This window comes from Conger conger, chromosome 12, assembly GCF_963514075.1.
Source record: "Conger conger chromosome 12, fConCon1.1, whole genome shotgun sequence".
In the NCBI taxonomy this organism is placed as follows: Eukaryota; Metazoa; Chordata; class Actinopteri; order Anguilliformes; family Congridae; genus Conger; species Conger conger.
In genome coordinates this window covers 30358180-30376759 of record NC_083771.1, presented here as the reverse complement: position 1 = coordinate 30376759, position 18580 = coordinate 30358180, and the positions used below count along the sequence as shown (strand labels likewise).

Below are 18580 nucleotides of genomic sequence, written 5' to 3'. Positions count from 1 at the left end.
TTCGTTGGGGGAAAAACTAAAAACAAAAACAAAAAACAACTGATTTCCACAGCAATGTCTTTAAATATATGTGCATTGTGCACCCAGGGGATCTAGGCCCCGTGGAAAGATCTCACCCCAGAAAATACTATGTATTTTTGAGGGCCCCGGTTGGTCAGAGCCCTTGGAATCATCCTAACTCCCAAACCCCCCTGCCACAACCTCCTGATGGTGGCGTATTTAGTATGAGGACCTCCCTTTGCCACCAGAGCAGCCTGACCTCTTCCCGGGATGGATTCAATAAGATTCTGGAAACATTCCTCTGGGAATTCTGTTAACGGGACGTTTCATTAGGAGAAAATAACGAACTTGCTTGTGTGTGGACAGTGTGGACCAAGTGGCTGAGGACACGATGAGGAGCTGATTGTTTTCATTATTTATCTAGCCCTAATAGAAATATGATGCTCTGTTTATCAATCCGGGCGGCACGGATGGTGCAGTGGGTAGCACTGCCGCCTCACAGCAAGGAGGTCCTGGGTTCGAATCCCCGTCGGCCAAGGCCTCTCTGCAGAGTATTGCATGTTCTCCCCGTGTCTGCGTGGGTTTCCTCAGGGCACTCCGGTTTCCTCCCACATTCCAAAGACATGCAGGTTAGGCTGATTGGAGAGTCTAAATTGCCCATTTGTTTGAGTGTGAGTGAATGGTGTGTGTGCCCTGCGATGGACTGGCGACCTGTCCAGGGTTTATTCCTGCCTTTCACCCAATGTATGCTGGGATAGGCTCCAGCCCCCCTGCGACCCTGTTCAGGATAATCGAGTTAGGATAATGAATGAATGTTTATCAATCCTATTCAAAGAATGCATTATTTTTAATGCAAGTCAACGTGTGTAGGTATTTATTGATGGACAAAAAGTTTGAATCCTCGATGTGTCCACCTTTGTGTGTGTGTATATATATACAGTGTCCACACTTAAGTATTTGGAAAGTGGTACAATTTCTGTTTTGTCTGTACTGCAGAATATTGAATTTGAAATGAAACTATGAATATGAGGAAGTGCAGACTGTGACCTTTAATATGAGGGGATTTGCATATTGGGTATTATGTGTTGGAATTGCATCATGTTTTATACATAGTCCCTCCATTTTAGTGGACCAAAGGTAATTGGATATTTGGCTTCTCAGTTGTCACTGATTCAATAATACTGGTATAAGAAAGCTTTCAGTATCTAGTCTTGATTCTAGGCTTTGTAACTTGTTATTGGCGTTTGTCAAGAAGAGGACCACAGTTGTGCTAATGACAGTCAACGAAGCCAATATGAGGGTGAGAAAAAGAAAAAAAACAGACATAGGCCAAACAATATGTTTACCAAAAGTTAATTGAACATCTTAATTTAAAGCCTAGAATCAAGACTAGATACTTGAAGATATCTCCGACACTAGAGATCGACATTGGTTGAGAAGGTAAGAGCAGTCGTACGGGCAGTCGGAGGGTTGTGCCGAAGTGTCCCTGAGCAAGACACCTAACCCCCAATTGCTCCTGACGAGCTGATTGGTGTCTTGCGTGGCAGTCAATCGCAGTTGGTGTGCGAGTGTGTATGAATGGGCGAATGAGAAGCATCAAAATGTACACCGTCTTGGATTAAAGGCTCTATATAAATTCCAACCATTTACCATTGAACACTAAGCGATTGCACCTGACTAATCAGAAACACCTGTGAATCCAAATCTGGCAACACTGTCGCTCGCCCTGCGAGCGCCATTTGTCCGTCTCACAGGCACCTGGTCGTAGAAGGAGTACTGAGGTGAAAGTTGCTTATCTACTTTGTCCAGCTTTATTTGTTGTTTTGTTCACCAGTAACGTTACCCTGTACTGACATGGGTACTTCACGCACATCTGTATTTTACTCATGTTTTACATTTCTCACTGTACTCTTTATAAACGGTAAATATTTCGTCGTTCGAAAATGATATTTTCTTGTTATTACCCTTCACTCTATGATTGATAAGTCGGTCATACACAATTAGACTGTGGATGAATTACATTTTATACTTAGGCACAACGTTTCATTTCTTTCTTCCATTACTTCAAGTGTTACTAAATTAGACTTATCACGAATTCAGAACAAAATAAACACCTAACTAGCTCACAACAGACAAACCAACATTTCCGATTCTTCACAGGCGCATTCGTCCCTTTTCTTGCCAGACGGTGCTGCGATATTAAGCGATGTTGTAGGCCGGCTATAGCTGCTCGTCTGGTGGTGCTCACTAAATGCAAGTCGCTTTGCTAAATAAATGCATTGAAGGTCGTGCCTGGCAATGAATAACCGTGTGTACAACGTGATGGATGTAGGGCTACAAATGAACAGAGTTGCTTTATCGAAAGCATTAATTGTTTCTCCCTCCCATTTAGCTTCAATGACAATCCCAGTGGACCGGAACTCAACGATTCTAGAGTCGAACTCCGCTGAAATCAGTCCAGGTAACTAATTCTGGTACTAATATTAGCGTATTGTAGCCTTTGCAGCTGGGTTGTGCTAGCCAAGGATGTTTCCATTTTGAAAAGCACAATCCTTCAATTCCTGGGATGCCCCTGAAATGCATACACATTTGCCTACAACACCAGGGACATAGGTCCTCGGTGTTGTAACTATTAGAGGTCCTGATTAACTGGTGATCTGTTTTTTTTTGTGTGGAGATTAGTGTATGTGAATGAGTGTGTGAAAGATGAATTCACCTGGGTTTTAGAGCAGCTAACAGGGAATTCCTCTATTCCCAAATGACAACTTATTTGAGAGGGTAGGCTTCTCCGCATATTTTTCTCTTACCCACACATGCCTATTTGTTTCCTAAATTTAAGTTTCTCATTTCAAATTTTCCATTTCTTAATGGGCCTTGGAGGAAAAAAGCCTTGAGGTTCCATTTTTATTCTGGTGTTTATTTGCTGCGCTGAATTATTCCACTCTCCTCTTCATCATCCTCAGCTGTTGTGGACACCGTGGGGGTAGGACACCAGACTGAAAATATTGACCCTGAAGTGATGCCTGGCAAGTCTGATTTTTTTCTTATGACAGATTAGGGGCGACCTGTTGTGTAGTGGTTAAGGTACATGACTGGGACCCGCAAGGTCGTTGGTTCAGTGTAGCCACAATAAGATCCACACAGCCATTGGGCCCTTGAGCAAGGCCCTTAACCCTGCATTGCTCCAGGGGAGGGTTGTCTCCTACTTAGTCTAACCAACTGTACGTTGCTCTGCATAAGAGCATCTGCCAAATGCCATTAATGTAATTAGGCTGAGTTTGTGTGCTCCTTATATAAATGGATACAATTTTCTCTGTTAAGAAGGGACTGCACATCCTACCAAATTCTGAGTCTGGGTGCAACAAACATAAGTGTGTATGAATGGAAGAAACTATGGCACACATTTAATGCAAGTCTCAGCAAGTAGCTGAGCAGACAAAAGACCTTAATTGGAGCATTAAGGTTCTGATGATGGTTCTTAAAGGAGTGATGACACTTCTGATTGAATGTTCACCTATCAAAGAGACTTGCAATTAATCCCTGTGTGTCTCTCATTCATCACTGTCTGCTCTGTTATGGGTGATGAACTGTGTCAATGATGCAGTAGCATCAGATCCAAGCTTCAGAGCCCATGTGAAATGCTTCCAGGGAAAAACATCATTATCTTGTGGGTGTTCAGGTTTCTGCAGCTTCCATGTGATTGGCAAAAACACATCACCTGGTCTCCTGGAACCTTGCTGCTAATTGGCTGCTATCCGCCCCCAATAGATGCCAATGGAGATACATTTTTTTTGTCCCGGGAAGCCTTTCACATGGCCTCTGAAATTTTTAGGTTTACTACAGCATCAGGTACAATTAAAGAAAAATATAAGATAAAGATATGTCTGATGAATATCTTTAAAAGCATACAATAGCAATTATTAATTTAGCTACTGTTGTAAATTGCTTCATAATTGTGAACTTGTCAAAAGTCACGTTGGTGTCATTGTGGTTCAGAGATTGTCGGTTGGTATGAATTTCTTCCATGCCACAGAGCTGGTGCCAGATGGTTTCTTAGCTAGAGAGGGAGATATCTTGGAGCAGGTGAGTAGCTTTGGTAAGCTCTTCCCTCATGTTATTATCCCCAAACATGGCCATGTGTCAATTTGGACTGACAGTTGCAAAATATGCTTGATTTATTGTGAAATGCAAATATTTTATTCAAATATATTCACAGTTCTCGAGGTGTACAACTTGAAGGTGGCAACTATATAATGGCCATGTAGTTTTGTGGCTGGCGGTGTTGTATAATGGTTAAATGTGAATAATAATATATATATATTTTTAATTAAGGAAAGGCTTTTGCTAAATTAGCTGGGTTGAGTAGATGAGGAAGGGACAGGAAGAACCTGCACGCCCGGGTCACTGCCGCGATGTTCTCGGTGAGGGACAGCCTGTTGCCCATCACCACTCCGAGGTTCCTTGAACTGGTGGATGAGGTCGCCATGGTGTTCCCAAGGAAATGGATGAAGATAAGCTCTGTAGTACCTGGGTTGAGCTTTAGATGGTCGTTGTCCATCCAGTTGTCGTCTCAGGCGAAGCACATCAGTATTCTGGGGAAAAGTGTTAATTGTTTTGATCAGTGTTTTAGCCGGCTCTTTGCTGCGCTTGGCTTGCGTATCGAAACATCAGTGAACTTTATTTAGCTAAATTGTGTCAAGACCATATTGCGAAATTAAGGTAAAAGCAGTCATCTGGCAGTCGGTGGGTTGCTGGTTCAATTCCCGCCCTGGGTGTGTCGAAGTGTCCCTGAGCAAGACACCTAACCCCCAGATGGTTTCTTAGCTAGAGAGGAAGATATCTTGGAGCAGGTGAGTAGCTTTGGTAAGCTCTTCCCTCATGTTATTATCCCCAAGCATGGCCATGTGTCAATTTGGACTGACAGTTGCAAAATATGCTTGATTTATTGTGAAATGCAAATATTTTATTCAAATATATTCACAGGTCTCGAGGTGTACAACTTGAAGGTGGCAACTATATAATGGCCATGTAGTTTTGTGGCTGGCGGTGTTGTATAATGGTTAAATGTGAATAATAATATATATATATTTTTAATTAAGGAAAGGCTTTTGCTAAATTAGCTGGGTTGAGTAGATGAGGAAGGGACAGGAAGAACCTGCACGCCCGGGTCACTGCCGCGATGTTCTCGGTGAGGGACAGCCTGTTGCCCATCACCACTCCGAGGTTCCTTGAACTGGTGGATGAGGTCGCCATGGTGTTCCCAAGGAAATGGATGAAGATAAGCTCTGTAGTACCTGGGTTGAGCTTTAGATGGTCGTTGTCCATCCAGTTGTCGTCTCAGGCGAAGCACATCAGTATTCTGGGGAAAAGCGTTAATTGTTTTGATCAGTGTTTTAGCCGGCTCTTTGCTGCGCTTGGCTTGCGTATCGAAACATCAGTGAACTTTATTTAGCTAAATTGTGTCAAGACCATATTGCGAAATTAAGGTAAAAGCAGTCATCTGGCAGTCGGTGGGTTGCTGGTTCAATTCCCGCCCTGGGTGTGTCGAAGTGTCCCTGAGCAAGACACCTAACCCCCAGATGGTTTCTTAGCTAGAGAGGGAGATATCTTGGAGCAGGTGAGTAGCTTTGGTAAGCTCTTCCCTCATGTTATTATCCCCAAGCATGGCCATGTGTCAATTTGGACTGACAGTTGCAAAATATGCTTGATTTATTGTGAAATGCAAATATTTTATTCAAATATATTCACAGGTCTCGAGGTGTACAACTTGAAGGTGGCAACTATATAATGGCCATGTAGTTTTGTGGCTGGCGGTGTTGTATAATGGTTAAATGTGAATAATAATATATATATATTTTTAATTAAGGAAAGGCTTTTGCTAAATTAGCTGGGTTGAGTAGATGAGGAAGGGACAGGAAGAACCTGCACGCCCGGGTCACTGCCGCGATGTTCTCGGTGAGGGACAGCCTGTTGCCCATCACCACTCCGAGGTTCCTTGAACTGGTGGATGAGGTCGCCATGGTGTTCCCAAGGAAATGGATGAAGATAAGCTCTGTAGTACCTGGGTTGAGCTTTAGATGGTCGTTGTCCATCCAGTTGTCGTCTCAGGCGAAGCACATCAGTATTCTGGGGAAAAGCGTTAATTGTTTTGATCAGTGTTTTAGCCGGCTCTTTGCTGCGCTTGGCTTGCGTATCGAAACATCAGTGAACTTTATTTAGCTAAATTGTGTCAAGACCATATTGCGAAATTAAGGTAAAAGCAGTCATCTGGCAGTCGGTGGGTTGCTGGTTCAATTCCCGCCCTGGGTGTGTCGAAGTGTCCCTGAGCAAGACACCTAACCCCCAGATGGTTTCTTAGCTAGAGAGGGAGATATCTTGGAGCAGGTGAGTAGCTTTGGTAAGCTCTTCCCTCATGTTATTATCCCCAAGCATGGCCATGTGTCAATTTGGACTGACAGTTGCAAAATATGCTTGATTTATTGTGAAATGCAAATATTTTATTCAAATATATTCACAGGTCTCGAGGTGTACAACTTGAAGGTGGCAACTATATAATGGCCATGTAGTTTTGTGGCTGGCGGTGTTGTATAATGGTTAAATGTGAATAATAATATATATATATTTTTAATTAAGGAAAGGCTTTTGCTAAATTAGCTGGGTTGAGTAGATGAGGAAGGGACAGGAAGAACCTGCACGCCCGGGTCACTGCCGCGATGTTCTCGGTGAGGGACAGCCTGTTGCCCATCACCACTCCGAGGTTCCTTGAACTGGTGGATGAGGTCGCCATGGTGTTCCCAAGGAAATGGATGAAGATAAGCTCTGTTGTACCTGGGTTGAGCTTTAGATGGTCGTTGTCCATCCAGTTGTCGTCTCAGGCGAAGCACATCAGTATTCTGGGGAAAAGCGTTAATTGTTTTGATCAGTGTTTTAGCCGGCACTTTGCTGCGCTTGGCTTGCGTATCGAAACATCAGTGAACTTTATTTAGCTAAATTGTGTCAAGACCATATTGCGAAATTAAGGTAAAAGCAGTCATCTGGCAGTCGGTGGGTTGCTGGTTCAATTCCCGCCCTGGGTGTGTCGAAGTGTCCCTGAGCAAGACACCTAACCCCTAAATGCTCCTGACGAGCTGGTTGGTGCCTTGTATGGCAGCCAATCGCAGTTGGTGTGTGAGTGTGTGTATGAATGGGTGAATGAGAAGCATCGATTGTACAGCGCTTTGGATAAAGGTGCTATGTAAATGCCAGCCATTTACCATATAGGAACTCTTTTAGCTTGCATGTCAAACTACAAAGAGGTCATGAACACTTTGCCCCTGAATACTGGTGTTCTTCGGCAGAAACTTCTGCTTGCGTGGACACAGTTGTAAGTAACTGTGGCATTATATTTGGAAAGAGACATTACTGTTGACTTTTTCGAATGTACATTTTTGGCGCATGGATTGCCAGGAAACTAATGGTCCATTAGCTGAAGATGAACAGCAGAAAGCTATGTGAATCCCATAGCATTACATACCCTGGCGTGCATGATTGATTGAAAGACTGACGGATGTCTGAATAGTCTTGTTAGCCCCCCTTGATGCAGCTTCTACAGTTGCGTAACCGTGCACTTCCATACATTCGGCTTTGGTCTTTTCTCTCGCAGTTGGACAAAAATGCAGTGGGGCCCACCTGGTTAGTGAAGACAGGTTATGTCTTTGTGGCATACAAAATAGACAACAAGCTGGGTGAGTCTGCTGTAAGGCCCTGCTCTGCACAAAGTTGAAATGTCCGGACGCAGGACAGGAAACCCATCTTCTGCAGCTTTAGTGTCGTTTTGCTTGCTCAGCCCACAGGGAAAAGGACATACTTGCTGCCTTTCAAGGGATTTCCCAAGAAACCTGTGTCTCGTTTCATGCACACAAGGCGGAGATGGATTACTTGTTGTTCACTTACGCCTATGGGTGAGTCGTCCCTGCCGCTGTTGGACATTTTGTAGCCCGGCATCATTCCCATATCCGGTTCCCATTATTTGGAAGCTCTTTAAGAAAGTTTGCAGGGCACCCTTATTGACGTGACTGGAAAACACTTTCTCCTGCATACATCCTGTCTTTTTTTTGTGAAAGGATTTTCAGAATATACAAACCCTCCTATTGGCCATAAGTAAGGTCGGTTTATTGAGTGCACAACCTTCTGGGTGGTAGATTTTTTTAAAATAATGGCACTGTCCCGAGAACCTATTACACCTATTACAAGTTCTCTCCACCCTCCACCAGGTGTGCATCCTACCTGGGCAAGAGAGGGGGAATGCAGCCTGTCTACATTGGTGACAGATGTAAAATAGGAAACATCATCCATGAGATAATGCACGCGTTGGGCTTCCACCACGAGCATATGCGCAAGGACCGAGACAAACACATCACCGTCATCTATGAGAACATCCTTCCAGGTAAAATCGCTTTGGCTTCAAGTGTACAAATATGATGATAAATATGATGCTTGCATACTTAAAGTAAAAAAAACCCACAAATGAATATTTTGTAGAGCCACTATATGCCAATAACCACAATAACTGTCTTTTGGGTTAAGAAACTATCAGCTTTCCACACAAGTGATTTTTGCCAATTCTTCTTGGCTGATTTGTTCCAGATTGTCCTGGTTGGGTGCATGATGCTAATGGACCACAATTTTCAAATTATATTGCAAATTCTCAGTTGGATTAAGGTGAAGACTTTGGCTGAGCCATTGTAGAACATGACCCCAGTGTTGCTCAGGCCATTGTCCTTGTGAAAGGTGAACTTTCTCCTAAGCTTCAGTTTTTTAGCAGACTGAACAGGTTCCCAATATTTCCCTGCTTTTGGTCCATCTCTTCTTCCTTCAGTTGTAGGGCCCTGCTGATGAAAGGCATCTAGCATCATGCTGCCACCATGTTGTGATTGTGTTTCTTGAAACATTCTGTCGGCATGTTTGGTTTGGTTTGCACCACACGTGGTGCTTTGCATTTCATCTTTTCATTTTTCAGTCATCTGACTTGGTATGATCTTGACTGGATCACTGTCATGCTTTGGATGTGCTTTGTTCATTCTTGAGTAATGGCTCCCTTCTTGCCACACTCCCGTTCAGGCCTTTGTTGACTTTACTTCACTCTCGGCCACTGAATTCCTAAGTGATTGTTGGCCTCTGTGTTTTCCCTCACAAGTCTCCTTGCTTGGCCGGCAGGTTTTGAGGGACAGGCTTTTCTAGGCAGCGGTAGGATGGCATGATGCCGTTTCCGCACCCTGATTATTGTACAGTGCTCAGTGGGATGTCAAAGCACTCATTATTTTGCACCCTTTTCCTAATTTGTGAATCTGCTATTACTTTCTCTCCATAGAATACATTTTTTCTTTGTTTTCCAACCCTACAATGATCATTAAGCAGAGTGGGGTTTTTGTACAGAAAATATGACGTTACTTTAATGGTTAACAGATAGAGGCTGATGGTAGGGCAACTTTGATTATGGCAATTTTATTTCATCTCTGTGAAAGGCAAACTTTGCAGGAATTTATTTTCCTTTCTTTTCTACGCCCCATTCTCAACCCCCTCAAATTACTGAGCATTATGCACTGAATGAAACTGCAGTGGCTATCGTGAACGCCAGTGGATTCCTAACCTGGCTGGGAGGAAATTCTGTAACATAAGCACACATACTCACAAATGCATCAATTCATTGTCCCTTTTATTTTTAGCTCAAGTTTTCTGAGCTAAAAATCTTTTGGATTTAGGCACGAGTTCCCTGCCCAGGAGGGGGAATATGCTGGTAGAATCTGCCAGAAATATAAGCAGTAACATTAGTGCAGTGGGACCCAGCTATCACGGCCAGCCAGCTGATGTGCTGAATTTAGTTTGCTAATAACGTGGCAGCTATCTAATTTTATCGAAAGCTGGCCAGACACTTGATTATTGCAATACAGTCTTTGGACACAGGCAATGGGGGCAACATTTCACAACTATAAACCATAGGAAATATAATCTTGCATTGAGAGTCTGTTCCATCCCAAAACGATTATATATTAAAAAGCTTTGTTTTTTGGGGGTTTTTTTCCCCCAATTTATTATTATGTAATTTTTTATGTGACAGTTTGCCCCAGCGTGTTCTTTTCTGTTGGAACACTGAACCAGAAGAGCAAACTCTGGTGTCACTACATCATTTTCAAGCAGACATTATAACCGTATTTACCTTAAATCCTCTATTTTCAAATGATAATATATGTAAGGGTGAGATCTGTTTTCAGTAATTATCTGAACATATCCCCATGAAATGATGAAAGGACTAAAATGCCAAAGTTATTTTTGTCTGTTAAGAATGTAGTATCACCATTATAGACTTATCATTAATTTGCATAGATGACTTGTTTTTAAGGTGTCCACGTTTTTGGTTGTCCATGCAATCTTATGAGAAGAATGTGATTCTTATCCCTATTTTTTCCAGAGATGCAGACATCGGGAAATGAAGCCTCTGTAAAAGGCAGCCATTTTGGATGGTTGTTGATCATTTCTCAATCACTATTTGGAATCTGGAGCTCTAGCTTCAGTTTTAGTCTTTACAGATAGGTAAAGAAATATGTACTTTCAAATGAAGAGATTCCGAGAAATGTGTTCTATAATTTGGCCCATTTCCTGTCATTTATTATTTTTCCTATTTTTTATTATTATTTTTTTATATCAGAACATACCCATTCTGTTTTTTCTTTTCAGTGAAGCAGGTACTGGTGGAAAATGTTTGGGGGATGCATAGATAAAGGTTATTCTTATTTTTAGGGTCTTATAACCACAGTGACCTGAATGCAAGAACATGTCATTTTCAGAATATATTTAAATACTTAGAATATGTGTGTCATGTTTCTCTTGCAGAAAAGAAGAGAAATTTTGCCAAAGTACATGGAAACACCCAGGGTCTGCCTTACGACACTGGATCAATCATGCACTATGGACAGTGAGTCCCTGTGCCTCCATGAGAAACTATCTTTCAAATGTCATTTTTTTAAAACCTATTTTAAAATGTCAGGCAAAATGTCAGTTGGGCCTGCACCTCGGTCATATACGTGTTTGTGCCAGAAACCCTTCAGCAGTGAATTCTCAATTAAACCTGTTACCAACCAAAACCATATAACCATACTAAGGATCATGTTCTGAATATTGTTCAGTGTGTAGATCTGCAGTCTGTAGTACCGCAAGCGGTGTCTAAAGGGTTATTGTATTTCAAACCGCCATTTGGCACGTGCATCAGTAACTCTGAGATTTGACAGTGGACTTAATGTTGCAGGCATTTCTTTTCCTGTAATGGAAAAGAAACGATCACATCTAAGAACGGGGAGCCCATTGGCCAGAGAATCCATCTGAGTTTGCTGGATGTCCAGAGGGTACAATTGCTGTACAAGTGTGGTGAGCAGATTTGACCTCTTTTGCATCCTAGGGTGCCACAGATTATGGAGACTGACGAAACAAGGTCTGGCATTCCTCCTGTCCTCAGTTTCCTTCCTACAGGAGGTGCACCGTAATATCTCTTCAATTCCTTTACATTTTTGTGTGCTGGAAAATTCCAGAAAATGTGAGCTTCATAAGCCGCTTCATTTTTGTGGGGGCCTTTTGTAGGGGGCCTTCACTTGAAAAGTGCCAAGTTGCATGAAATCTCAAATTAATTCATTTTAAATGTCCATAATTCTACAAGAAAACTGCCAAATCATTTGATATTTGGAGTCTTGTGAGTACATGGTATATACAATTCAAATCTGGTGTCAGATTTCTGTTAGTTTCTGTTCTGTTAAATTAAATTCTATTAAAATAAATAATTCTTGCTAGCAACTGTGGTTGAAACAAAAGCCATCTTGCATAGGGGTCCCCAGGACTGAGTTTTAGAACCACTGATGTTCAGAACCAAGGAAGTGTTTATCAACTGTTTTAAAAAAACCTTTCAATAAAAATTATTATTGAAAAACAGGGGTTAGATTGTTTTAAAAAATGGTGCATGCAGGCCAAGAGGTTCCTAGGTGCTGTTTTAAGGTGTATGAAGAATTTCAGTTATTGTGCATTCAAATAATCTTTAACCCTTTAATGAGCTTTTCGGGTGTATTGGAACCTACGAAATACTCTTAAAAGGTGAAAACCCTACCTTTTGGTCCTCCTGGTTTGCTCAATCGCACCAGGTACGAATCCAGAACAATTACACATTTGATTTGTGCAGATGTAACTCTTGATACACTCAAATAATCTTTATTTTCTTCATGATCTAATGAAGAAGAGTTTGCCTATTTGGGAGCATATTTGGCATAGGGAATCCATATGCACACTGCTCAAAAATGTTCATTGTAGTTCATTGTTCAGAGTAATGAACCCCTCTTAGTTCCCAGCTTTCCAGTAAAACAAGAAACTTAATTGTCTTCTGTGTTTTGGTCTATGACCTTTATCAAGACATGTTTTGATAAAGGTCCCAGACAGAAAGATTGACAGGCCACATGTCACCCTTGGGCCACTATCGAGTTTATCCACTCAGCTGATTGGGTTTAAATAATGACCAGGATGTAGTGTAGGCTTCAAAATACACAAGTGGCTTCATTTAATGCCCTTTTGGTTTAAGTCCGAGCGTTCTCACTTTCAAATGTTTGTCACTCCCAACAGACATGGGAAATGCCAGTGAACTGACCACTGCGGCGCCCTTGAGCACCTCCACTGAGGAGCAGACGACCATTTCCAAAGTCACATCAGCCCCGGTGCAGACCCAATCTACAACTGCTCCGCTGAACACCCAGACTACACCTGTTCCACTAAGCACCCAGACTACACCTGCTCCACTAAGCACCCAGACTACACCTACTCCGCTAAGCATCCAGACTACACCTGTTCCACTAAGCACCCAGACTACACCCGCTCCACTAAGCACCCAGACTACACCCGCTCCGCTAAGCACCCAGACTACACCCGCTCCGCTAAGCACCCAGACTACACCCGCTCCGCTAAGCACCCAGACTACACCCGCTCCGCTAAGCACCCAGACTACACCCGCTCCGCTAAGCACCCAGACTACACCCGCTCCGCTAGCACCCAGACTACACCCGCTCCGCTAAGCACCCAGACTACACCCGCTCCGCTGAACACTCAGACTACACCTGCTCCGCTAAGCACCCAGACTACACCCGCTCCGCTAAGCACCCAGACTACACCCGCTCCGCTAAGCACCCAGACTACACCCGCTCCGCTAAGCACCCAGACTACACCCGCTCCGCTAAGCACCCAGACTACACCCGCTCCGCTAAGCACCCAGACTACACCCGCTCCGCTAAGCACCCAGACTACACCCGCTCCGCTAAGCACCCAGACTACACCCGCTCCGCTAAGCACCCAGACTACACCCGCTCCGCTAAGCACCCAGACTACACCCGCTCCGCTAAGCACCCAGACTACACCCGCTCCGCTAAGCACCCAGACTACACCCGCTCCGCTAAGCACCCAGACTACACCCGCTCCGCTGAACACCCAGACTACACCCGCTCCGCTAAGCACCCAGACTACACCCGCTCCGCTAAGCACCCAGACTACACCCGCTCCGCTAAGCACCCAGACTACACCCGCTCCGCTAAGCACCCAGACTACACCCGCTCCGCTGAGCACCCAGACTACACCCGCTCCGCTGAGCACCCAGACTACACCCGCTCCGCTGAGCACCCAGACTACACCCGCTCCGCTGAGCACCCAGACTACACCCGCTCCGCTGAGCACCCAGACTACACCCGCTCCGCTGAGCACCCAGACTACACCCGCTCCGCTGAGCACCCAGACTACACCCGCTCCGCTGAGCACCCAGACTACACCCGCTCCGCTGAGCACCCAGACTACACCCGCTCCGCTGAGCACCCAGACTACACCCGCTCCGCTAAGCGTTCCGCAGACGGCAACTCCATACGCCTAAATAACTACTCAGGTGATCACATGGTCCACATCTGCTCCAGTAAACACCCGATATACAACTGCTGTGCAGAATATCCAAACCAATCTTCTCCCCTAAATGCCGAATCTATACTTGAAGTGGTGAGCCTTTGAGGTGGTTGATTTGGAGGGTCACTAACTTGAACCCTCAGAGGCACCTGGACAGTCTCACACCTCTAACTCTCTGAAGAGAACTGCTCCGTCTCCCAGCTCTTCACAAATCAGATGCCAGGGCAAGGGCAAACTAAATAATCCAAAAGAACATTTATTTTACCAGGGGGAGATCTACAGGGGAACTTTTGAACTTTCTGTTTTTGAAATGCCTGAATTTTTCTATTTTCTGCTTATTCTGCCAGATTTTGTGAGTATTCATGTGAACCAAACTGTGCAGGCCTTTGGCACCCCGAGTGTCCAGCCCCCCTTATTGTTGCCTAACGCACGTTATGCTAATGCAGTGTTCAAAGTGAGTAAATAAAGACGAATGCTTTCCTTATTGGTCTTTTTTTATTTTTTAAGAATGCATTTCAGATGTAGGACACATCTATATTCTTTTGACACACATGGTATGAACCATCTGCCCACAATTTCTGACAAGTTACTCTGTACAGTGGAGGCGGAAAAAGAACTCAAATTGGTTTTTAAATAATCCCTTGTATTCTTGTCCACAAGGAGGCAGTGTTTGCACATGGTTTCCTGTAGCTGTTATCAGTGAGAAGCGTGAGGTTAAAAGTATTGTGAACATTAACTTTTGCATAACATTGCAATCAGAGCTATCACTTTATTTTCTGTTTAAATAGAGATGGCTGCTTTTTCACTTGATAAGCTGTTTGCTGCGTGGAACAACGGACATACTTTCCTGTTTATTTATTTTTTTATATACATACATATTCAGTTGAGCACTTTATTAGGTAGACCTGTACACAAGCTTGTTAATGCAAATATTTGATCAGCCAATCATGTAGCAGCAATTGAATGCATAAATGCTGACCAAGAGGTTCAGTTGTTTTCCAGACCAAATGTCAGAATGGGGAAGAAATCTGATTTAAGTGACTTTGACCATGGAATGATTGTTGCTGCCAGACATGGTGCTTTGAATATTACAGAAACTGAATCTTGGGATTTTCTACACACAACAGTCTCTAGAGGTTACAGAGAATGGTGTGAAAAACAAAAAATATCCAGTGAGCAGCAGTTTTCCGGGCAAAAATGCATTGTTAATGAGAGGTTAGAGGTGAAGGGCCAGACTGGTCAAGGCTTAATAGGAAAGTGACCCTAATGCAAATAACGACACATTACAGCAGTGGTGTGCAGAAGAGCATCTCTGAACACACATTACAGCAGTGGTGTGCAGAAGAGCATCTCTGAACACACATTACAGCAGTGGTGTGCAGAAGAGCATCTCTGAACACAAATTACAGCAGTGGTCTGCAGAAGAGCATCTCTGAACACACAGCACGTCAAACCTCTAAGTGGATTGGCTACAGCAGCAGAAGACCAATCAGTTAAAAAAAAAAAAGAAAAGTCATGAATACCCAATAAAGTGATTTATGAGTGTACTCTATATATAAAGTTGCTTAAAGCCCTGAAGCTTTTATATTTTTCTTTTAGAAACGTGAACCATGTTACAGTTAAGTGCTGGGGTATAACCTAATGCATGAAAGCTTCCTAGAGTGATGTTGCAGAAGCAAGGGATTTTAGATATTGCCCCCTGGAAACCCCCCTCCCCATCACCACTGCGGTCTGTAAGGCTCTTTTCAAATGGCATGATTTCCCGTACTATACAACTTTATTTTTCTTCCGCACTGTTGGTCGTGTCATATTTGTGTTTGGGCATCTTTATGTTTGAATTGAATGCATGTCTTGGTCTTTTGCCTGGGCTGGACACAGGGTAAGCACTGAACCCTGTTCCCTTGGTAGGAAGTCAGTTAAGCGAGCACTGTGTCAGCATGTTAACCATGGCTGACACATGGAGTGTGAGTTTCTTGTTAGATGGTTGCCCTCCTCTACAAACTATAACAAATTGTAACCGCTTCCTGTAGCCAGCTAAGAGTTTCAATTCTCACTTTCCCCCCCCATTCTTCCTGGCAGAACACATCTAGCTCCGAAATATTCTTCAGCCTCCTTGCTTGTCTGGCATGTTTGAGATTTCTTCACAGATTTTCAATAATATTCAAGTCCGGGTGTGTAAGTGTGTGCTGGCCATTACAAAACCTTCATGTCTTTCCAGGACAATAGGAAAATGGACACAGGAACATCCTGGCTGTGTGTGAACAGTGGTGGATTCAAATGGTAAAAGGTGGCAGAAATAGGAATCAAATTGTTGCCTATTGTGGCAAATGCTATATATATTTATTTGATGATGGATTTTGCTATTTGAGTAGGTGGCACACAGGGGCCCCATAGTTGGAGCTTTCCCATCCCTCAGTTATTTGAGCCATTTTAATACATCATTCAAATGCTGAATTGACCCATTCAGAATATATTCAGTAGGTCTCAATATCGCTGGCTGTTTATAAAGGAGAACCCTGCCTTAAATGGTAAATGTTATGGCATTTATATAGCACCTTTATCCAAAGTGCTGTGCAATTGATACTTCTCATTCATCCATACCAATTGCCGATTGGCTGCCATGCAAGGTACCAACCAGCTCATCAGGAGCAATTGGGGGTTAGGTGTCTTACTCAGGGACGCTTTGACACACCCAGGGCGGGAATCGAACTGGGGACCCTCTGACTGCCAGATGTCTGCTCTTACCTCCTCAGCTATGTCACCCACAGGGAACAAAAGGTTGACCTAAAGAAGCTGCTATTCTTCCTACAGAAGGCTGGGTGTTCATTATGTAAATAAAACCTGACCACTCATTCTGGCACACCTCCATAGTTGTTAAAGATCCTTTGGGGGAGGAAAAAAAAAAAAAAAAAAAACTTTAGGTAAGTTTGATGGCCAGCAGCCATTGTACCACACATCCTGCTGAATGGCTGAAGCGAAGCATGTGTGTGCTTGGTTAGTGCTGGGATCGGAGACCCCCTGGGAATATTTAATTGCTGCTGGAAATGGTGTTGGCGGGCCAGTAGTGGGTGAAATGATCCAATCCGATGTCCCAGTGCAGTGATGGGGGCACTGTGCCATAGGAGACGCTGTCTTTTGGATGAGACGTTAAACCGAGGTCCTTACTCACTGTGGTTAAAGGTCCCCTGACACGCTTCGCAAAGAGTAAGGGGTTCCCAGGTGTCCTGGATAAATTGCCAACCTCGGTCTTTCAACCTGCCACCTTTTCATCCCCTGATTTTGTAGGCTAAAAAAATTGTCCTCTCCCTCTCAGCTGATGTGTGGTGAGCAATTTAGTGTAAAATGGCTGCCGTTGCATCACCTAGACGGGTCCTGAACATTGGTGGTGGTTAAGGGTTTCCACCTCATTACTGCAAAGCGTTTTGAGTCTGATACAGCTGAGAAGCCAACTGTCCAATTATTAAAACGGAGGGGGCTATATATAAATAGGAATGTAATCCTATACAGATCACTCAATGGATCTAAATACCTTCAGATTAAAGGTGACAGTCTGTACTTCAATCTTTAATTTCAAACCGATGTGCTGGAACACAGAGCCAAAAGACCACTGTCCAAATACTTACGGACTGCACTGTATAAATGCAACCATCTATTTATCAATTAGTCAGAAAGATACTTTATGCATTATATTTTAAGCGGTTTGCTAAAATACTTTGATTACAATACTTTGATTTTCTGTGTGTGTGTGTGCACTCCAGTTGCACCTGCTGGTTTAAGCAAATAGCCTGCCCCTCCAAATGACCAATCATGTTGCAGAACTCCTTGTTCGAGTAGTGTGTTTCTGCAGTGTGTTTCATTGCCTTGCATGTGGGATGAAGTGCTGTCCAATGAGTGTGGAAGCATTTGGTTGAACTTGAGCAGACAAGATGCTTATGTACTGCTATCAGTAGTTACATAATGAGGAAAAGTGAGCTGTGGCAGCCATATTGTACTTGCCCAATCCATAAATCCCCCCAATCCCCTGTCCGCAATACAAGGCCAGAACAATTACTTTGTCCTAAACATTATGGAGCGAGAGAGACTTTTTGACTTTCAGGTCTCCTTTATTGCACAGAACAAATTGCAGAGAAATAAATAATGCCTATATTTTCACAACGTTATTAAATACTCTCTCTCACTCTCACTCTCTCTCTCTCTCTCTCTCTCTCTCTCTCTCTCTCTCTCACACACACACACACACATACACACGCACGCACGCACTCACACAAAAAGAGAAAAATTAAATAAACTAAAAAGATATGACCACAGAAAAAGCCATTACATGGAACCAAAAGAAACAACACAAAAAGAAAAAAAACCCAGCCACAGTTACAGAAAGTGGCTGCTATCAGCACTTAAAACAGCAGTTCCAATGTCCCCTCCCCGTTCACCGAGCATAGTCCCCACACTCCACATCCCCCAGAATATTGCTCACCAAAGTTAAATATGCCAATTTAGTGAGCAAACGTTTCAGAGAGAATAATCTTTATCTTTATGAATCCGCTTATTCAATGTTTTCAATTGACAATACAATTCAATACCGTAATGATAATTCATTATTGTTTAATCTCCGATTGATATCGCCTAAACATGA

The 18580-nt window shown here is 43.3% G+C and overlaps 1 protein-coding gene across 1 annotated transcript; it reads left to right on the top strand.

Moving 5' to 3' along the window:
• The first annotated feature begins 1659 nt into the window (after positions 1–1659).
• On the top strand, positions 1660–14052 carry LOC133141565 (uncharacterized). The gene is made up of 11 exons (XM_061262134.1): positions 1660–1781; positions 2393–2461; positions 2964–3026; positions 4034–4083; positions 7643–7724; positions 7826–7940; positions 8253–8425; positions 10870–10951; positions 11282–11400; positions 12634–13026; positions 13115–14052. The coding sequence occupies exons 2-11, from the start codon at positions 2398–2400 to the stop codon at positions 14050–14052; spliced, it is 2079 nt and encodes a 692-aa protein (XP_061118118.1). The 5' UTR covers positions 1660–1781; positions 2393–2397.
• The last annotated feature ends 4528 nt before the right edge of the window (positions 14053–18580 follow it).